At 34.1% G+C, this 24,176-nt stretch overlaps 1 protein-coding gene across 4 annotated transcripts in view; it reads left to right on the plus strand.

The window, feature by feature from the left end:
• Positions 1–24,176, plus strand: part of hth (Meis homeobox homothorax) — a 264,474-nt gene that overhangs the window by 26,663 nt on the left and 213,635 nt on the right. For all 4 annotated transcript variants that reach the window (XM_090112569.1, XM_090112571.1, XM_090112570.1 and 1 more), the window contains exons 4-6: positions 9,895–9,945; positions 14,902–14,952; positions 20,070–20,237. In XM_090112569.1, coding sequence (XP_089968695.1) covers positions 9,895–9,945; positions 14,902–14,952; positions 20,070–20,237 — 270 coding nt within the window. The remainder of the gene's footprint in view (positions 1–9,894; positions 9,946–14,901; positions 14,953–20,069; positions 20,238–24,176) is intronic.

Here is a 24,176-nt window from a genome sequence, read left to right on the forward strand (position 1 = left end):
GGAATTTCAATAAATCCTTATAAAAGATTTTTCTCTCAGCTAATGGTAACATTACATTTTATCACATACATAGTTCTATTCTGAATCAATCATGCTTGTTATTTATTTATTATCTTTAAAAGGAAATCAATATTAACATTAAAAATATGACATTACCAAAGCATAGTTTTTTATTACATTCAATGTGGTAATTATATTATTTACTAAAGGTAAACCTTATTATAGGACTTGCTTATAAAATTGAGTAGTGATTGAACCCCATAGGATTGCGTGAGCCACTCAATTAGCGGCTGACACGGCGCTCACATCGTTTTTGTGCGCTTAGCATTAATATGCTGGACTAAACATACGCTCTTTCAACACTGATGACGTCAGAATGCCACTCGGTACCGTTTACAACACCAATAAATAATTCCATTCCATTTCATTCACGTTCCGTATTTAAATATTCGAAAATCGAACGCGAACCGCTTAGATTTTCGAAAACAGAACTGTTAATATCGCTATGTACGCTCTACATTTTTCGAATTCAATTTCGAACGTTACGGTTCGCTAACGCGTAATTCGAATTTTGAATATTTTCGATTAGGGACGATTTGAATAGAGGGTTCCGAATTTGAATGCGCCAATGATGGGCATGCGTTGTCGGGATTGGCCGGTAATTCCCGGGTATACTTAGAAAGCGCCGTAATTAAAAGTCTTTCCTTTATAACGTGTCATACGAATATTATATCCGTTTTTGGTTCGGGCCGTGCCGGTTCGGTGGTAAAAAGTTGAAGCCGGCCGGCGGTGGTATGGCGATTTTTTAAAGAAAACTCGTGATAAAAATGGAGGCCAAATAAGAATTAATTCGCAGCCGTTAATAATGACATAAATACTCTATGGTTACAGGGTGATGTTTAAATTTAAATTCAAAATTTTGTTCAAACAGACGAAAAGACAAAAATTTCTTTACAAAAAGTGTGTTAAAAAGTAATTTAAATATCACGGTCAGGTAAACACCAAAACTGGGAATCTTATTAAGCATTTACGCAGGAAATGAATAATAAACACATAGTATAATTCAAATTCATTGCACTCTTCAAATTAAAAAGCTTTTGTTTATTGATCATTATGTTAAATATACCACATCAAAACCAGGCCATCAAACCAATCTTATAAAAATATAGATAATCAAGTTTTTATAGATAAGAAATTATTCTAGACTAGGTTTGCTTCACGGTTTCACCCGCGTGGCTCCGCTCCTGTTGGTCTTAGCGTAATAATAGCCTGTAGCCTTCCTCGATAAATGGGCTATCTAACACCGAACGAATTTTTCAAATCGGACCAGTTGTTCTTGAGATAAGCGCGTTCAAACAAACAAACAAACTCTTCAGCTTTATAATATTAGTATAGATAAAAAAAAACCTGCGTTTAGAAATGCAATCAGCCTGTATATGGTGGTGTAATTATAACAGGCGCAGGCGCATTCCGCGCAACACGTCGCGGCTTTTGGACCGCCGCTTTACCGACTTTTAAAAAGGAAAGTTATGTGACGTTTCTATGTATAGAAATATGCCTTTATTATGGTTTAGATAAGTGGCTTATGGATTATTATCGTGGTGTAGTGGTTAAGTGCAGGTTTGAATCTTTTTTTGTATATAGTGGTGCAGTTTGGAGTGTCAAATTCAAGTATGTTTTCATTTACACAAAGGAGTCTTATTGTATCGTTGAATAAAATTGGTTCTGTATTTGTTGGCTAAAGTAAAAGTTAACTACAGTACATTGTAATTTGTACCAGTTATGACGTGCCTTATGAATCAAAATCCAATGAAACAAAATCCACGTATTAACGATAATTTTATAGAATTTTAATCGCCGCTTGACTGAACGCGAAATACCTTCCTATGTAAACACATAACATTGTCTACATTTATCATTTACCTACCCTAAAAAGCGAAGACACAGACCAGCACAAGCTGACCCCCCATCGCCGTAATTCAAACGTCAAGTTTATGGCCCTGGTACTTTTATAGGGGTCAAGGAATTCCGGTTATTGCGTCCAACATAACATGACCTCTTGTTTCGTTAAAATATCAGCCTGGGGTGGTTCTCTAAGGGTAAATAAGGGTGGGTCAAAAACAGCTGACGCGGATTACTGGATGTATACAGCGGCGTATATTTGCTAATTGTGTTATGTTTAATTTTGTAGACTTTAATGTTTTTAAGCTGCGCTAATGTGACATGCGGTATGATTTATCGTATTGGAATATTGGCGCACCCTATCACCCAGATAATCATGGCGTTTTTAAAATAATCTTTAGGTAATTGCTAGATAGATCATTATGAGTAATTTAGTTTATTAACAAAGTTGCTATCAAAGTAATTGTTTAGTCCAGGAAACTTTGAACCTAATAAATTAGAAACAAAACGGACATGAAAGGGAATTTCAATAATTTTACAATTGTATGCATTTAGTCCGATCAGAGTCGCCTGTTATTACCTAGCCCTGGGTAAAACGTCTGTAATTATGAATACGGTAATTCACATATAATTAGTGCCATTCTGTCTTTGCTTATTCATTGTACAGGTTTGTATTGCTCATGAAATTGTAGGGTATTTTCATCATTCTATAGTTTAGGTCAAACCTTCAGGGTATCCTAGGTATCAATAATTGGAAGGGGGTTAAAATTTATTTGTTTTAAATGTAATCATGCATTCCTATTTTCAATATTAAAAGTGACTTCACTTAGGTATTGTCTTTGCTTTACCTAAAACAAAATACCATTTTAAACAAATGATGATGAGATTTTTTATCTATAATATGCCCCTTTCATACCTTCTCATATCTCACCTCACTTCAATGTGCCAAAAGATTCTTTTTTGCAAATCTTAAATATTCCATCTTGACTTTATCTAAAATATTCCCTTCCATCTTGTTTTTAAATTACATAATGCATTAGCTATAGATATAAGAAATGATTCTAGAGTTACACGTCTTCACAAATTACGATAAGAGGGATGTATTAGTGGCAAATCAATCAAATAACCCTTCCTTAAGGGATGTTTGCTTTGGGGTGGATAATGGCCGTTCCTTGTTGTTTTTGCACACTGTACTTTAGTATTGGTTTCTTGTTTGCACTCAGTACGTTGGATGAATTTTTAGATGGTTTTGTTTTGGAAGAAAGATTAAGGAATGTAAAGCTAGATGGAATAGCGTTGATGGTATTGGTTTTAACAAATTTATAGTAAAATGATCGGCAGTTTGTGTATGATTGTATGTAAATTGTGAAAATTTAAGCCAATGATATAGACCTAAATACGGGACAAACAATTTGTGGACTGTCATTTTATTTAAATACCTGTTTTTATATTTATTTATTTGTCAGTGAAATGGTTGACTAAAATTCTCAGGTATATTCGTCAAACAAAACACGAAAATTGTCCACCTTACCCAAAAACTTAAACTGTTTATACCCCATTATGCAACTAAACAAAAAGACAAACGTCCCCTTCAAGCATTAACTTATAAATTATATTAACAAAAGCGAAACATCCACCCGCAGATAATATTAAACATAGGACCATTACACTTTAATTTTCTGCCCCCAGGGGTCTTGGGGTGGTGCAAGGGTAGTTTGGGACCGCACTTATTATTCATATACGTAGTTGGTTAATGCGTGTTAGTGTTAAAAACCAATATCTAACGTGGTTGGATTTTAACTTTTTAAACACTCAATAATGGAACATGTGAGGATTTTGATATTTAATCCTGAATAAATAGACTGATTCTAATGAAATTTGGTGGGGTGATAGTATGAATTGTAAGAATGCTAAATAAAAGTAAATATATGTACTGAAATGGAAGTGATATTTGAATATGTAAAATGTATGTGTTTAAGAAGCTAATAATGTTATCATAAACATGAAATAAGCGTCTATAGTCTATACGCCAATATGCAAAATTTATTTACCTTCAATACACAACTATTATTGCAACTTTATTCTGTATCAAACCTATAGCCTAAACTGTTTCTTTTCAATCCAGCATTATTGTCATTCTAAGAACACTTGATAACTTAAACAAGCAAGTCATCGACACAGCTTTAACAAGGGCTAACCCAAATCCACGATTATTCGATCAATTTTAAACTCCGGATTCAACCGATGAAAAGATGTTTATTTTGTTTGGCGCATGCGCTGCAGGCGTAAACAAGCGTCTGTTTGTCCGCACATACGTACGTACATGATAAATAAATTTGCATTAAAATATGTTGAGCCAGTCCGCCATATTGTAATTGAAGTTAATTTTGATAAAGTCAACGATCTGTTTGGGTTTTTTCTTCCTGAAATTTAGCTGGATTGTGCGTTTTTAGGTATATTTGTACCATACTTACAAAATCAAACTAAACATTGTATTCTTAAAAAACATTCATAAGAATGGATAGACGTTTTTTATATTTACGTGCATCATAAAGCATAGATCTTCAAAATGTATAAACAAACACACATAACAAACGTCTCTTCAATAAATAAAGTATCTCAAACATATTTCACGATTCATAAAATAACAATAAGTATAAAAAGTGAAGAATTAAAACCGTTTAAATACGAAATTTGTAAAGGAAGATTATAAATATAAAATAGTATAAAAAACCTAGCATCTGCCTAATCCATACCCGCCTTGCTTTGGATTTAATTTGTATTCATGATCATGGTTTGAAAAATTCTTTTAATGTTATTCATTTTTATAATTATAACACTTTTTCAATGGAATTTAAAAGCAAATTACTTTGTAAAATGTAATTTAAGAGTTTGTTGATTCTTCTCGATAGTAAAATTCCCAATCGGCGCTATAGTTTAATCAGAAAATTCATTAACAATAATTACCTAAACTTTTCTTTTCGTTTGTAGAAAAATAATTTTGTCTTTCTTTGAAGCCTTTACTTTTTTTGATGGCTCTTGATGATTCACTAGTTATTGTATATTAAACTTGAGTTCCATTGTCCAAGTGAAACTTTTATTACATCGTCTCAAACTTTTTGGTCTGTGTAGCGCATGTCGCGTGTATCGCGGCTGCCGAGTAGGTATACCTACTCGGCAGCCGACCGTCACGCGACATGCGCTACTCAAAGCAGTGTTCGGAACCGTTCGAACAGTTTCACTTTTACCGTGGTTTCATAAACCCACACAACATTTTTTTTATGAACAATAGGGAAACGCTTGACCACGATCTCCTGCTGGTAGCGAAGATGTGTCTAACTTCTATCCTCTGTAAAACAATGTTATAATATGTCAAGATGATTATTTCCCGGTCAATTAAATCAGCTTCTATATTAAGTTAACTATGTTGCCACAAATCATCATCATCGGCTTTTGTTATTACTTATCCCTTAAGTTAAGTTACTATAGTTCCTACTCAATACCAACATGTCCAAATTTCTTCGCGTCTCTATTGACTCAAGTAATAACAATAAAAACGAAAACAAAGGTAGCACTTGTACGCAATTCCTGTGTGAGTAATTAAGTACTTTTACGACCATCTAATTCTGCCCCTGTATTAATGACCGAAAAACTGACCTAAAACCACCCCTGGGAGTGTTAAACGGGCGTATAACGGAACGAAACGTGCTAGTTTGTGATTTCCTTTAATTGTTACAATGCAATTGTATCATAAATCTGGAGATTGTGTTTGTATAGAACTGCTGTGTTGAATTTGATGATGTTAATTTAACTGTAACAGATAATGAAACATAAAACTGTAATGTCAAGAAAAATACTGAACCAATTGTTTTGGATGGAACAGAACACAAAGCTTAAATATAGTACAAGGACCCAAGAGATAAAGGATTGAATTCGTGTCCTAGAATTAAACAATTTAAAAAGGACACAATAAAGACACCACAATGCGAAGCTGACAGCACCGCTTACGAGCCCGCAACTAACAAACCACAAAACGCTGAGATATTACAAAAATTACATATCATTTACGCGGACGACTGACAAATCACGTCCAAATAACACCTTACAAAAATTATACGTTTCCGACAGTCCAGAATCACGCCTCAGCTTATAAATTAATAAATCATGATGCACACAGTGACAAAACGCACCGAAATTACGGCTCACAAATCGTCAACGAACGCGGCCATAAATCAAGTCGAGGGCAAAAAAACACTAACCAAACACCCGTGGTCCGTCTACCTGCACTCCAGAGTTTTGTATTAAAAATAAAATTTTGGGCTCGCAGCAAAAAACCGAACCCCCGCCTCCCCCCGCCGTCTTGGCCTTCCATCTGCCAACTTACAAACATGTGCTTCGCTGGAACAACAAATTTTTTTTTCCGAGTTCCATAGCTATTTGCTAACCAGTAAAATATTTATGAATACGCTCCGATATGAATAGTTGTCTATGATTTACATATTTATGGCGGGAAGCAAAAGGCGCTCGTCGCGTATCGATTAATTCGAATTGGAAAGTTTTGCTTTTACTGCTATTTTACTAAAATGGGGAATGAAGTTTTAAATTAAAATTGTCAAGTTAAAATCCTTTTGAATTAGTTTTATTTATCTTGTAGGTGCCCGTTTATTTAATGCATTCTTTACTCATTTTAAAATATTATTACAGAATATCACTACATAGTATAAAACAAAGTCGCTTTCTCTGTCCCTATGTCCCTATGTCCCTTTGTATGCTTAAATCTTTAAAAATACGCAACGGATTTTGATGCGGTTTTTTTTAATAGATCGAGTGATTCAAGAGGAAGGTTTTAGTATGTAATTTATTAGGTTTTAGACAAAGCGGGCGAAGCCGCGGGCGGTAAGCTAGTTACCTATATTCCGAGAATGTTTCCTCGTATGAAAACTACGTCATTCATTTTGTTATGCGCAGATTCATTTTAATTAACAAGTGATTAACCAAATATCAAATCACTTTATTATTATGGAAGTGAAAATTACAATCATTTTCAATCATTGTTAAATCTAATATTTTAATAGTTTTAGTATAAATCCGTAAACTTTTTATAAGATAGGGGATATCATGTCGTTATTGCTTACACGTGTTTTGTTTTTAAAACTAAATAATTAACAATTACGTAAAATAACTATTCACAAAACTACTTAATATTGACCAAGTTTTAATAAAGATTAAACTTAAAAACATTTCATTATACATTGTTAGCGCCTCGCCCGAAGAATGTGGCCATAAATCTACGCGTTCCATCTCATGTCTATTAAATTAATAAACAAAATATAACTCATAATGAACCCTATTCATTATTTATAAAGCACATATTAGGATACCACTAAAGGGACGGTTATTACCCTAAGTATAGTATCGCGACATCAAAATCGCTACCAAAAGCCTTGTACCCTGTAATTTTTAATAAAAAATCTATTTTATACGAGAAAATAAACCGGGCTACCTAAGATGCCCGCTGATCGATCGGAGATTCAATATATCAAAGTGTACACGCAATTTTGACACTTGTCACACCAAACATATGACCCATATTCACTTAAACAATTACATTGTTTAATGCTAAATTATTTTATATCGCAAAGGTCGTTTGTAATTTAGAAGTCGCCTCCTATTTAATAACTTTAAGATTGAAGGCAGGTGTTTTTTTTAGTTTGCGTCCAAAAACGCATGCTTCTGAAGAAGTTTCAAATTATATATCATTAATACCCTTTCCTGTTATGAAAACTTTATTTATAGGATGCGCGTGCGACGGTTATCTGTTCTTCCGTAACTATAAATGTCGCAGTAAAATGTGTCCGATGGTTTTATTGTGCTGCCTCGTTAGGGCTTCCTAGGGCATGACTTGCGAATACAGAAATCTATGGAGTGTCCGTTTGTTTTATGATTACAATTTATGCTAAAAAAAGATTACGACAGTCGACTTCGATCATTTAAAGTATCCTATATAGATCTATCAATACTCACAATTTGCAATGAATATAATTTCACAATAATAATACAACAGAATATAATCCTCCACCCGTTCACAGTACATTTGTATATACAAATGTCACAAAAAATTGACAAAAGTTATGAGAAACTTGTACCGTCACGGCTCCTCACAATACCCAAGGTACAAAGGCAAATTCAATTATTATCAATCGACTGAAAATGCACAAAGACTCAGGTAGATGCTGTGACGATTGTCAGAAACTCTTGTTTATTTTATAGTAGGTACTATAAAATAACTTTGAAATTTATGGACCTCGAAAATTCTCCGTAGGTAATTTATGCGGTGGTCGTAAAAATGAAACTTTAATTTGGGGGATGCATAGTTTTCTCTGTTCTTAAAATTACTGTTACCAAATCAATTGTTAAACACTATTTATTAGCGAAAACCATATTTAAAAACTGATCTTAAAATTACCAAATTTACCACAAAAAAGTGCATCATATAGAACATGCAAACCCTGACATCTCAACTATAAAACGATAAAAGACGCAACGCCGCGGGGTAATGCGATACATGCGATCGTTGACCCACCTCCGCCCATGCTGGAGGAAGTCCATCATTTGGAGCCCGACGACCCAGAACCCCCCATTTTCGACACTTATAAGCCCACGCCTTCCTTATGTATTAGTTTAAAGTTTTTGGGCAATTTGTTGATCATATAGTGATAGGTTATCTAAATGTATAATCAGAGTGCAGCGATCAAATTATTTAATCATTTGATAAATAAAAGGAAAAGGGCATCTAATCGTGAATAATGAGGAACTGAATTTTATCAAATTACTTATAGACTGATTAATTTGAACAAAAATTGTGACTAATTTTATACAAGTTTTCGAAATAATGTATGTCTGTATGTTTGCAAAAACACGCAAAAACATGATTATTATTCAATCAAGGTACATCAATAGTATATATAACCTTGCTTATAACATTATAAAAAACTAATCATTTTTTTCTAAAATTCAACAACAAATATAGTTTAAAAATACATTCCCAAGTGGATAACCTAACCTAAAACAATCTTGTTTTTAATACCTAGGCAAAAAGCTGACATTTACTCAGTATGTATGCGTGATGGTATCACATTTCCGCCTGAACAAAAAAGGTTAAAATCCAAAGAGTATGATAAAAAGTAACACACTCATTATAGCTTTAGTTTATTGTAAACGCAGGGAAAGTCACACGCTTTGTTAGTATTTTTTCATATTTGTTATTAGTACTTTTAAGGAAATTTCGTTTGGTTGTGTTATGCTTCGTTTCTTACTGATTTAGCTGTTTTTTTATAAACTGTTCGTTTTGTGAGTAAAAAAATTATGTTAGAAATTCCGTTATTTTTTTATAGATAAAGTAATAAAAGTTTAATCCAATAAAATAAAATCTTAGTTTAGTAAAGTCTGATTTATTTATGTTTAAAATCTTAATAAAAGTAATAAAATAATATTAGAACATCTATCATATAATCTATGATGTGAAACGAAGCGAAAATTCTTCGTTATATTACGCTAATCCACTGGAAATTTTTAGTTTGTTTAACAGGTTACTGTAATAGAAGTTTTTATAAAACTACAATGTCTAGACTCTTCTAGGTAATCTCTTCGTCAAAGATTATTCTCGCAGATGTGACTTTCTTATAAGGGACCAAATGTCAATATTTATTATAAGTTTATTATCATTAGCTGATTACATTTTTATTTTGATGGCTAAATTATGAAAGCTGTGGTTCACACTTCATGCAAATTTTAAGGTGTAAAAACGTAATAAAATAAAAATATGTTTTGAAATAAATTGTTTATGACAACCAGTTTGATAGATAAACTTTCGTATTTCACACCTAACATTATTATGCATATCATTTATCCCATATAACCTTACCGTGTGGACACCACACGCGGTCAATATAAGAATGTGTACCATTATCTAATGACTTTCTATCTTTCCAGATACGTCAAGAAAAACCCTATTACATAGCGGATCCTGAGGTCGATTCATTAGTAAGTATCCACATTTATCGACCCTTAACGGGCCCAGTTTAATACGCCATAAAACGGTGACCACTTTATGGGTTAGTGACTAAATAATTTACGATTTAATTGCTTCAAGATCTAAAATTAACCACAGGTACCTGAATGGTAGGGAATATTGTTCAAACATTCGGCCTTCGTTCCCATGATTTTTGATTTTATGGGATTTGTGTTAATCACGATAAAGCTATGAAAAAGTCTATTAAATAACTTAACTATTCAGATATTAGACACACAAATGATTGAAAATATCATATAAATTACGGATAATGCCACTTAAAAGGCGAAAGCACATAAAAATGTTAGATATCTGTTAGTTTATGACAGTCCCAGTAACGCAAGACGGTTGGCAACCCGTGGCTAGCTACAAGCGCTAACAAAAAATTAAAAAAGATGGCGACCACCCAGCTCTGTCGTTCGATACGGATACTTAACCGATTTCGGACAAATAAAATTTGAGCCATTACGAATTGACGGTGGCCGTTCATGGTAAAATTAAATCAGTAACTAGAAATTATTGGTGATGCTTTATATTTTCTGTTTGATTCAATTCTCACATTTTGTAATCGTACACAAATCGAATTATCTTTTGATTTGTTTTCAGTATGATATAGAGCCATTGTGTATATATTTCTATAATAATATATCATGGAGTTACATTGTTTAGGACTGTTAGCTGACAGATTCCTTTTCAATGAAACAATTGTAGTAGTATTACTATTTAGGACCACATGAATTTATTGGTACTTTTAGTAAATAGAAAAATAAGAAATGCAACAATCACCATAATATTCTAAATATTAAAATCATCCAAATAAGCGTGATTCTTATAAAATATCAAAACAGCATCCGTCCCATGCCCCATTCGGGGTGTAAACCTAAAGCAAACAACCTTGAAACGGTAGCAAGCAGGGCGCAATAAAACTTACCTGCTCTGATAAGCTGCACCCTTGTGATAAGGGACAGGCAAGTAAACAACGGTTGAGCTATGTGATAATAGTTCCACGTACAAGTTTTACTTGAAATAATTCTGTTAAATTGTCACGTTGTGATACCAGATATTGTATCAGCTGTGATCTTCCTCAAGAATTGAGATATGGAATGCCAAGTCATTGAAAAAAAACAACAGCAAACCTACCTTAAAATGAGGATAATTTGGAAATTCCAGTACATCAAGATACTTAATTAAGTATAACCAAAGATATCACTTCAATACATAATATACCTATAATAGAATAGTTTATATGCTACTAGAGGTCCGCCCCGGCTTCGCCCGTGGTACATATTTCGCAATAAAAGGTATCCTATGTCCTTTCTCGGGTATCAAAATATCTCCATACCAAATTTCATGCAAATTGGTTCAGTAGTTTAGACGTGATTGAGTAACAGACAGACAGACAGAGTTACTTTCGCATTTATAATATTAGTATGGATTGTTATTGGATTAATTTGAATCTACTAAAAAAATACATTGCCTTCTAATTTGTTTGTTTGTTACATTTACACAACATTGATATAAGTGCGAACTGTTGTTACGGTTGATAAATTTTAAAGGCTTTAGAAGTCATACCATTTGATTCCGAGAACCGAGTGATACATATCGAAAGACCTAGAAGTGCTTGTGTACTAATCGTATTAGTTAGAAAAATACGGTTCATTCCACTACCAAGTAATGTGGTTTTGGATGTATTGGTTTGAATTAACACTAACTAGTAAGTAGCAGTGTGGTCAATTTTGGGGCATTGTCTTTTTTGATTCTTTTTCTTTGCCTCGAAATAACTGAGAGGTAGGATATTGACAGCAATTAATGAAATGGTTGAAATCTTTCTTATATGAATATAGGCTATAGATAAGTAGATTGTGAAGTTCTACTTTAGGAGGCTTCATTTTATCTCTTCAATATTATAATAGAAAATGAAGCTAAAACTAAACCTTTCTTTCTTTGGCAACATTTTGACAAGCCTAAAATTAAAATGGTTGAAATCTGAATCGATTGATAGGATATTTAGGAAACAAAGTAACAGTATTATGATTATATGTATACACTTGTTAGCCAAAGTCCTCGTGAAAAGCCAGGGAATAATGTTATCAAAATTCTGTCATACAGTCCATTAATTATAGTATTTACAGTATTCTTTTCCTACAGTTCGTTAGACCTAAAATATGGGTTAAAAATGAATTATTAAAAGACATTGCTAACCCCTTCACTTTAGCCAAAGGCTATTGTCTTTACGCAGCTGACACGCTTTGCCTGGTCATTGTTAACGAGGGTAATAACAGCATTGCCCGCTTGCAATGTGTCGATTCTTTATGCGTTAAACTAATTATGCTTTTGAAATGTCCTTTTATGGTTATTGTCACTTTAATGTAATCTAGAGACTGTTTCTTTTGAATTCTTGATTATTGGGTGTTTTCATTCGATGTAGGTTTTAGAATGTTGTGGTTTTTTGTGACTTTTGCTTTCATTAGGGTAGTTTTGCAATTATGGAGTCTACTGAAATCTTTCTTTATAGCTTGGCAGTAACTAAAAATTATGTAAACTTGAAAGAAGCTGATCTTTGTCAAACTAATAAGTGTTTTTGATAAATTGAGCTCAAATAAATCACTTGACCATATTCAGATACAAATATGGCACTACAATTTGATTCATAGTTTTTTTTTAAATTACCTCAGATAATATAAATAAAAAATTGGTTGTTTGTAAAGTAGGTTTACGATCTTGATGTTTAAGTGATAACGTCTTATTGGTGGCAGCGCTCGAGATGAGACGGGAGATCGGTCCGTCTCTCTCTCGTTATACCTGCGATCGAGCTCGTGAGGTTTTGGTGTGACACAAGTTTCTGAACATGTCACCCGACTAACACGATTTTAAAAACGTTATCACGTTAAAAATAGTACTTTAGCATGCTTTTTAAATAAAATAACCTCAAATAATATGTCCAAGATATCTAGCTTCCGTAAAACTGGTGTCAGTCTGTCACATTATCACTATGGAACTGTTTGCCAAAGACCAACAGTTTATTTTTGAATAGTATAAACTAAAAACCCACAGTGGGCTATATTGACCCATGTGCCGTCAGATTAGTTACGGCTAGGGTGTACAAGTAAAGTGTTATTTCTTTGGACAATAAATGTATGGAGTCGTTAAAAAATTGGTACTTTTGTATTTTATGGGGTTTTTTGAAGAGGCAAAATACAGAAAGAGCAATGTTTTTTCAAGATATATTTTAATTTTTTCTCTCATAATATTATAAAGAAAGTAATAATGCCGGTTATCGTTTTTGTTTGATTTAAGTACTACTACCTTCATTTTATGCAAAATTTATTTAAATTAAATCATTAATATAAATACTCTTCTAAATATGAATGATAGACGTAAAAGTTTAACATAATTTCCTGAATATTAAACATATTTTTTTGAATAAAATTTAAAAGTATGTACATATTTTATCGGTTAATACATTTTATTGGTTCTTAAAAATTCATAAGTATGTCCACCCTACACCCCAAACGCAGTGAAGTTGTTTGCTCACGTCACATCTGTGTTTGTTCTGCTGCGCTCGAGTTTAACACCATCAAATATGGTTTAGCCAGTGTCAACACTCAATTGGTGGCTTTTCATAATAAGGGTTATAAGTTGATTGTTTTGATGCTGTTTTGAATGTTTTTGTCTGTTTGCTCTTTTGTAGCTCGTGTTTTGTGATCTCATTTGTGAATGATACGTATCTAGGTAGGTATAGATATGTAAGAGATTGAATTAAAGTAGAAGCTACTATGTTAATCCATACTATATATATTAATATGATAAATGCGAAAGTAACTCTGTCTGTCTGTTACTCAATCACGCCTAAACTACTGAACCAATTTTCATGAAATTTGGTATGGAGATATTTTGATACCCGAGAAAGGACATAGGCTATTCTTTATTCCATGAATTATGGCTATTTTTTATCGAAAATGACGCAATCCCGGAAATCCCACGGAAACGGTAACTATGCGGATTTTTCTTTGACTGCGCGGGCGAAGCCGCGGGCGGAAACCTAGTTGTTCTATAGTTCTTTAAGCTGAAGTACCAGGCATGTAGAAGTATGTAAGAGATTGAATTAAAGTAGGAGCTGCAAGAGCTGATAACAGTATGTACTGAGGGTGCCTCTGTAAATGTTTGTACACCCGTAAACGCCATTTTGTTTCTGTTAGCATTTTATTGCTACTTACATTAAAAATTTTGTTATTCAAGTTGTATAGGAAAAGTATTTTTAAAGGTTGTACCGGTGTCAAAGTTTTGGAATCTCATTTTTTTAGAGTCAAAATTCAATATGTAATAAAAAATATCCTAAGTCACTATAGTAGTATCTCTCGTTGCTTAGAAAAACGTACATTAGAATTAATAAGGATTAATCGACTTTCCGATTTGGCCTTAAAAATATAAGTCTTTATAGTAAACTAAACATCCATATCATAAAATCTACACATAAATTCTCAACTACAGCAGGTGTAGCACTCCCACATTAATCACGGACAGACTTACAAACCCTTGTCACGTATGAAAATAATCAAACACACGTTATATTAAAAATGCATCAGTTGTATCGATATGTGATATTATTTACTATAGGACTCGAATACATTACGGTACTCGTTTAGTAGTTTTCGATGTAACAATAAACGTACAGACAAATTAGAATTGATTTATATCTACTTAGGAATTCATATTGAATGCAGTGTTATTTATTATCATTCTGTGCAGTTGTATTCAATCTATGTCAAAAAAATTGTTTGTGTGTTTGTTTGTATTAATCCTTAAAACTATTTTAGCCATATTTACTAGTAACTTATTGAGGTACTATTTCATGAAGTGGTCTACGTTAGTTTTCGCTGTATTGTACCTACCAAAACATAAGATAAATGTAATTTATTTTGTTCCAGATGGTGCAAGCAATACAAGTGCTCCGGTTTCACCTCTTAGAATTAGAAAAAGTAAGTTTCGAATAATAATTATTTATTAATGAGGGAATACATTACGGAACCCGGATCACCTGACGCTATCGTCTCGATTCTCGATTATCCAGAGTATCGATTGATAATATCGATTCCACGCTCACACAAGACCGGTTACGATTCCAACTTCGAAAATTCAAAATTAATTCTCCGTTCGAATGACCGCTCTCATTGTTATGGAAATCAGTGTCAAAATAGAAATTCCATTTGACATTTCTTTTTGAATATTACGATGTTCATTTGAATTTGGAATTATACGAGCCTTGATTGCGTTCGACATTTAAAATTTGTACATTCTTCGTTAAAAAGCTAATCAAACAGCCAATTCGAAACGTTGTTAAGTGTGAAAATTAGAATGATTTCTATCGGAAGATCGATACAAAATAACACGAAATAATAAATGCGTAGTTCGTTTCCACATATCGATTCGAACCGGTCCAAATTATGATTGATATTATATTATATAACGGTAAAATATATTCCATGTCACCGTTCGCGCGTATACGTTAATTAGACATCTAACATTAGGGTCAAATTTGATGCATAATGCTATCTACATTTTTAATTTTTAATCAGTAATAATAAAATGAGTTTGAGGATAGATTTTAACATGTGAATGAAATTCTTCAAACACAACTAGCACACTAAAATTGATCAGTTCATAGATAATAAATACAGTGGCTTCATACAATAAAATTTAAAAACTGCCTTATGCCATATTTCGACATTAATTGGCGGTTAGTTTGATGGATCCTCATCTTATATATTCATCTGGCTACCTATTTATTTGTGGAACGCGTTCGGAAACGGTAATATTAGAAAAAGTATATACAATGCGGTTCGTAACGAGTGTAATCCGATCCGAAGCTGGCCGGAGGGCGAGATAAAAGCCATTAAAAAAATAAAAAGCCGCGTTCCAAATTCAAAATATCGGCTTCGGACGGCTCAAGAGAGTCGATGCAATTATACGTATTTAGTAAAGACAGGTTAACGGTTTCCATGATAAATATGGGCACGCAATTATAGCACATAAGTGAATCGGTTAAATTATAAAATTGTGTGCATTAAAACATTCTTATGCAATGATGTAGTGTGCGCGTAATGATTGAGGAGTACGCAAAAGTATGAAGATTTTCTTGATTTATATTCGCTAAATTTCAAGTTTTTGTGCGTGTTGCAAGAAAAATAAATTAAGTTTACAATAGTAGACAACACCGCGAGTGTAAACTAGTCATTATTAATTTAATGCCCCTCATACCTGTATCTGGTATCGAAAAACAGTTTTTTGCCGCTCATATCCCATACATGTCGGATTGTATCTCGTCTTTTTTTGCCCAAAAGAAAAAACATTCCGTTATACGAATTCATTTCCGCTTCATTAAACATCCAAAGTTCTTTTAAGTATTAGATTAAAGGTAATCCCGCAGATGCATTTAACGAAACTCGTTAATAACAAAAGTATAATAAATGACAAAAACTCACTTAACATTCATACGAGCGCGTCACTAACGAAAGAGAATTATTCCAACATTATAATATCCAATAACATTTTTGATTTATGTTCGAAATATTTTAAAGATGGCCGCCGGCGGTTACATCGGCGGTTCTGTCACGATCCGATCTGATTGGTCTACACTAGCGGGTTTTTATGTACACGATTGTACCCTAATTACGTTATGTAGCGTGTATCCCAGCCTTCATTTCATCCCGATAAATTTAAAAAATACAAAACTCCGTTCGAATTTTGAAAGAGGCATTCCGATATCAGATTCGATGTTTTCGCTGTAAATTTAAATATGGAATGTGTTACTTCTGCGTTTAAATCGCGTTCCGTTTCAGCTATTTGTAAACGAATAAAATATATCACAAAGTTATGACACTGACGTATAATTTAATAGTTGGTTGTTTATTCAATAAACCGCGCAAGTTTATCGCAAGTGAAGTCATTAAAGGCGAACTAAAGTTGCGTTGTTGCTTTTTATTTCATATTTTGTTTCTAACTCGTAAACGTTATCTGTAACAACGTGGCTAAGTGATTTACGATGTAGGTCAGATTTGTTAGTTTACGGGCCTCGAACCTGGGACCCTCGCTTTATGACGCAACAAACTTTTACAACCATGCTTCTATACACAACACAGGTTATTCACACGTCGGATTATAAAAAGTTTTAATTAAAAGCCTGATAAAAATAGGAAATGTGGATAGAAACAGTGAAGTGAGGTGCGAATCGGCACCATTTGGATCCGGACCGGTTATTTTTATTTAAATCGAAAAAGAAGAATGCGCGCTTCGCAATGTCGGCCAAATGCGTCGCTTTTTTATCTGTATTGCGGTGAATTAAAGAACCATTTATAAGAGGAGCTTAGCGAATTAAACTTTACGTAATATCTAGCTTTAATAAACTGCAGTGTTACCTATGTCCTTATCGATATATTTTCCCTGTCTCTACGAAACATCTCATATTTAAATGAATAAACTTGTACATATTAATCTTAAGTAACGTCATATTCATTTTCTAAAAAGCTCCACAATCATGACACTATAATATTTCACGTTTGATAAATCAAATTTGAATAAAACATCCGCAAAAAATAAAGACAAATTGCGGAATATGATAAATGTTACATAGAGCGTAAATATAATAAATTTGCGCGTGTCAAAATATCCTATGATAGCTAAATGTGTTAAAAAAACAACGTTCCAATTTACGCGACTAGTCACACCCACAAGCGCATTAGCGCGGGAAGTGGTATTACGTTAAAAAACCCTTTTAATCGGCGAGGCACAGATTATAGCCGATCTCGCAGCCCACGCGTTGGCAACGCTCTGACAGCCCTCTTCGAAAACTTTAAAAATACTCCGTGCATACCTGTGTAATGGCACCCGGATCGGCGATACATTCAAATTAATTTGTTTTGCTCACCGGACGCCGGCCAACACAGCCAGTAAGGATTCACTCATCATCGTTCCATTGTCATTCGAAAATCGAATAGACAATTCGCGTTCCAAATTCAAACCATAACCATGGATTTTGTATTAATACCATTATCAGACATCATAGACGTTCGAAATTCAAATCGTTAAGACGCCATCTCAATCCGAGTTCCAAATTTAAATTTCTGGAAAGAGTTCTGATGTTGGTAACGATAATCGGCTCGGATTCGGGACTCGGAATGTTGTAATATCTCATTAAAGACATCAACAGATCGCTCATAGCGTCCCATCACAATTATGTTTTCACGCGATAATGGCACTTTGGATGACGCGTTTAAGAGTTATTATTGCTTACGGCGATTGGTAGTTGTGATGTTAACATTTTGATGGGATGAAAGATCCGAATTTGGATATTGAAAGAGTTACGGTGTCAAATCTTTGTCACTGTCTGGTGAAACCAATGCTTCGCTTGAAAGCGAGATATATTGGAATTTATTTTGTTTTATATATAGGATTTTAAAACAGAATTCTTTGTTCTCAAAAGTTTACGAATTCTTTGAAATAGAACTAGTACCTATATTTTTGTTGTGCCATAGCTTTGTGTCGATGACGTTACTAATAATAATTTGATATTTTCTTTACAAATTTCTTATTATTCCGTAAAATATAAGCACTTATGCTCAGCGGTATGCAGCTTCACTTCTATCTAAAACCTTTTTATATCAAAATTCAATTTTGCTTTCAATTAAGAACATGTTAGCTTCTATTTAGTATTTTCTTATGAATTAACACTTAAATCGCCTTATACATATTTCTCGTTGAATACCCTCTATTCATCAATAAAAACATGTCAATTGACGAACATTGATTCAGTCAAAACGCGTCAACGTTTCTTTTTTCGTTTTGTATAAATTAGAAAAAGCTGTCGATTAGGAAGTTAGAGCCCAAGAACATAATTAGCTGTCAACGGCTGGAGTGTTTCCGTTTCCGCTGCGTCTATTTCCAAAACCGCCAAACGTCCTAGTCCTTTTGAAACGGACGAATCACCTGCCTTCATTTTATTGCTCACATTTCACCGATCGCTTAAAAATTTCGTTACCTTCTTTATTGCCTTATGTTAATTCCTAAACTAATTATGCCTATGAAAATTTATAAGTCTCGAAAGGAATTAATATGCGCCCGGCGGGGGTCGCGTTTTATTGGCCCCGAAAAAATTGTAGAAACCGTGCTTCCATCGTTTTTTATTTTATGATACCCAGTTTTTACTATCGTGCGTAAACGCGACAGACGGTTCGCGATTCCAAATGTATTCCCTTTGTTTCTATTGTTATTGTGTTTTTGTTTAAGCATTGTGTACTAACATTAGTTTAAAGGTCGCCTTTCGACGCCGGTGTCGCTGAACCCTGCGTCTTCAATGCGATTTATACTCCTTGCTCCATTACTTTAGGTTCAAATTGGATTGCAGCCACGTTGGGTATTTTTACCGAACGAAAATATGCTATTAATAATAACCACTTATATTTTAAGCGGTTTACTGAAGCGAATATGGAAATAAGGCTGGTTGATAATTTTATGCGACCAGCACCTGATGGGAGGCCACTAGCGGTGCTCTTAAGCTGCTACGAGTATACAATGTGTATAAATATTACAGATAATTTGTTATAGCTCAGTTAGTTAAATATCTATACAGAATTCTTTAAGCTTAGCAGAAACATAGATAAGTGTGAATTCACTTAGGCTAGTGTTTTTTATAATTACTTATATATGTTTTTAACGTGATAACGTTTTGACGTGATAATGTTTTTAAAATCGTTTTAGTCGGGTGACATGTTCAGAAACTTGTGTCACACCAAAACCTCACGAGCGCGATCGCAGGTATAACGAGAGACGGACCGATCTCCCGTCTCATCTCGAGCGCTGCCACCAATAAGACGTTATCACGTAAACATCTCGATCGTAAACCTACTTTACAAACAACAAATTTTTTAAGGAATTTCACTTTTGTTATTTAATACCTATTTGGAGATGGCTATTTGAAAGCCTAGGTCGTCACATTACTGAACACAGATCTTAGCAGAACCAGCTTGTTATATACATATTAAGATACCAGTTGACCAGCCCATTCGGTTGTGCCACCACTAACGAGTCCGTTTGGCGGCAGGTGCACGAGCTGTGCGACAACTTCTGCCACCGCTACATCAGCTGCCTCAAGGGCAAGATGCCCATCGACCTGGTGATCGACGAGCGGGAGAGCGCCCGCCCGCCCGACTCCAACGGCGAGCGCTCCGCCCCCGACAGCAGCCACGACGGAGCCTCCACCCCGGACGTTGTGAGTACCCCCTTCAGCAAGTCCCATCTCATTCAGAGGCGCGATCCCCAGCTAGCACCCAATTCGACCACGAGCTACCTCGTGCACCCCTGTTCTTAGTTTGGCCATTGCAAAAACGAAGTCTATAAGGGGGTGCTCGCATTTTAGTTTAATATCCCGCCTCCCCGCTTGTCACGCGTCCGCCGGCCTCCGAGGGCTTCCCAGTGAAGCCTAAGGAACCGCCGCTAGATTAAGTTCAAATCTTCGTTTTTGCAATTGGCCAACCCTAAAGCACTGTAATTTTAAAGCATTTTCAAAATTTATGAACGATCATTGATTCTTCATACAGTGAAGGGGTGTTGTGGGTGCGACTCCAGAGAGTTCCATTGGACTCTCTGGTTTTATTTTGTTTGATTCGACGACGCGCCAGTCGATTAATTTGCGCTGAAAATATGTATACGATTTAAAAAAAAACATACGTATAACGTTGATTGTAATATGTGTATACTAATAATTATGATTAGTGAGTAAACAGCATAAGTCTTTTCTCTTCTCTCACTCTGTGAGCAAACTATTGCCATAATCCTTCTAGAAGCTACGATTACAATTCTGAGCTTAGTTTAACTTAATTAGGATATTCGGAGAACTATTTGAAAACGAAGTATACGTAAAAACACAACTTTAACTTGCCTAAGTGAGATACTAAGTTATAATTAAGAATTTTAAATTATTGTCATTGATTTTAAAGGTGGTAGTTGCTAATCTTTTTGGCTAGTAAATAATAATAATACAATATATACGTAAATAGTTTATAATTGCATTTGCGTTCACTAACGAAGCACGAAAATATTAAAAATAGATTTATAGTTAGTAAAATGGATATAAATACGTATGCAGTATACGCTAGGTGTAATCGAGTTCCCTAACAATCGATTGCCATTTACCAACGAGTCCTAATCGATAGGCGACTATCGCATTAATCGATTGTAAATGGAATCGATTATCTGTCGGATATATTATTGTATGTATGTGCGTTATAGAAGTAGATGCTTCAACAGATTAAAAATAAGTCGCCATTTTGTTCCGAGCGTAAGAATAATTAAAATTATTTGCAGTATTTTTGTACATTGGGAAGTCTGTTATGGGTCACGATCGAACAGTTTGGAAAATCGAATAGACATCGATTCGGCCGACCAATTCTGTGACGTTTAGAGGTTTATTATCTGTGCGAAGTTGGCGCCAAGTGGCAGGATTGGTCGGTGTCGCGTTTTCTTTAATGATAAGATATTTTTGGGCGTTGAGACTGATTGTTTTGTTTGTGTTATATTATTTCTCACATTGTTAACAGCCATAACTTATACAGTTCTAGCCTGGTTGGTTTGGGGAGTAATATTAGTTATTTTGTCTGTATATGAGTTTTAACATAAAGTAGTTGATTGTCTAAGTTAGGTTTTAGATATAAAGCGGTAGATGTTCTGAATTTCTCATTAAATCTAACTCATTATGTATAGCTATTTGGTGTACGTCCATCTTGTATGTCAATGTGATTTTAATTTTATATTATTTTTCTGAACGAATTAAAAAATAAAATGTTCTGTTTGAAATATGTGAGAATTTTATTTACGACGAATCATTATCGATAGACTAATCTTACTAACAACCGCAAGACTACAAATTTTGATTTCTTAAGTTGTGCCAAAATATTTGGAACTATTCATACAAACACGAGTTTCATAGTTTGATTTGGAAAACAAACGAAAATACAAACTTAGTACACTAATGCAACACACACACATTCAAAGAACTAAACAATTGAGGCCAAACGTCCCATGACAAGCAGAAATAAACTTGTTAAATGTTTCAAAGGCGAGTTTTGAGAAAAAGGGAATATTTAAGGGTGGTAATATTGTATTTTTATCATGTACCGGGATTCTATAAGCCTCCCCTGGCGGCAAATGTTACGAAATTGTTTCTTTACTGCGCCCCGCGATAATCTGTTGGGGGCTTTGCGCACTGTGGGACAGAGGACATTTTATATTGTTGAATATTGAAGGTATATAAGGTGTATCGAAAGTTACATCTGGATAAGATTTTAGATTGAGGAATGAAGATCTTGAAGGTATTCATACAAGGTGTAAGGAAAGTTAGATTTGGATAAGATTTCTACCTACGTCATAACAATTTTAGTGAAGTCTTCTTGTAGAGCCTTATCCAGTTAATCATCACAAAATATGTTCAGATAAACAACACTTGAGATTAGTTTGATGATAAAGTAAAAAGTTGTTATTTCTTTAGAAGACTACTTGAGAAGAACCGTTCAAAAAATAGAAAGTTCCATTACAAATTACAAAAGAACAAAATTTACTTCTATAGTTGTAGTTCAAAACAATATTAACAATATTAAATAAAACATACCTTATTCTGAAAATCAAAAGCATTCACAACAAAATAATAGCATCAAAACACCTGACACCGCAGTGCGCGAAGACACCCCGTATTCCTTTCACAAGAGGTTTCCACGCGACAATCTGATATTTTATTTATTTTTTATAGTCTGCCATTGACGTTTGATGGATGCCGATTGGCCAGAACCGCGGGAACTTAGGAAATGAGGGGATCATAATTGGCGAGAGATTGTGGTTATGTCGATAATCCTTGTTTTAAATTGATTAAGGATATCATTGGCACAAACATTTGTAGCTATGGAAAAATATTGTCATTTGGTGTTTGGTGGTCAAGAGATTTTGAATACAGTTTCATCAATGTAACTTTAAATGCTTGCTTATTGAGTTTTCTAGATGCATAGGAAAACCTGGTCTTAGATGAAATAGAATATAAATTAAGATACTTTAGGTACACTTCCTTTTTTCTTCCACACATTTTATTAAGTACACTTTTACAATACAACAGAATAAGATCTAGAATATTCTTTCAATAGTGAAACTGACATCGAAACATTTAATTTTAAGAAGTAGAGGGCTAGAACCACTATTTCAATTTGCACCATTTTTCTGTCAAATAAACAGATAGTGTAGCTTCACAAAGCGCACGCACAATGAATAATTTAAGAGCCGTGGGGAAAGCAATAAGAAAAATAATAAAAATAAGGGGACAAAGGCGGGATTTGATCCCGGATAGAGCGCAATTCGTCACGGATTCGTCACGGCCACAATACACTGGGGTACTGCATTCTGATATTAGCCTGAAGTAATGTCATTTTTTATCCCCAAGTAAAAATACAATCCAGGATGTATTTAATGTAAAAGGAAAAGAAGAAATAACATTTGTGACGTAATAACAAGCTAATCTTAAAAATAATAGTTCTAATGGCTGTACTCGGGCAGAGTAAATGGTGGAGTAGAGTGGTAGAGTACTAACTATCCTATTTACTATAATAATGGGGACACACCATTGGTAGAGCGCTAAAATTTCAATAAAAATTAGTAGAGTAGTATGCTAGTTCACTCAGTAGAGTACATGAGTAAAGTAAACAGTAGTTTACTTTACTCGTGTACAGCAGCCATAAGTGATATCTAGAAGATTACAATAAGTAAATATAGAAGTAGTTAATACTAAAAATAATACTTCGAATCTGGTAGATAATGTTCAAATATAAGACGTTATAAATACGTTCACACGTACAGAAATCTTGAAAGATAATAAATTACATATCTACATATAGATATGTGATATTATAGAAAACTAGCTTTCCACCCGCAGCTTCGCCCGCGCAGTCAAAGAAAAACCCGTATAGTTCCCGTTCCCGTGGGATTTCCGGGATAAAACCTATCCTATTTCCCGGGATAAAAAGTAGCCTATGTCCTTTCTCGGGTATCAAAATATCTCTATACCAAAATTCATGCAAATTTGTTAAGTAGTTAAGGCGTGATTGAGTAACAGACAGACAGACAGAGTTACTTTCGCATTTATAATATTAGTATGGATGATTGCTTTTTAATG

The sequence above is a fragment of the Colias eurytheme genome, chromosome 18 (genome assembly GCF_061535395.1).
Source record: "Colias eurytheme isolate Ceu_HAF_F1 chromosome 18, ilColEury1 Martin Lab GWU primary, whole genome shotgun sequence".
Classification (NCBI taxonomy): domain Eukaryota; kingdom Metazoa; phylum Arthropoda; class Insecta; order Lepidoptera; family Pieridae; genus Colias; species Colias eurytheme.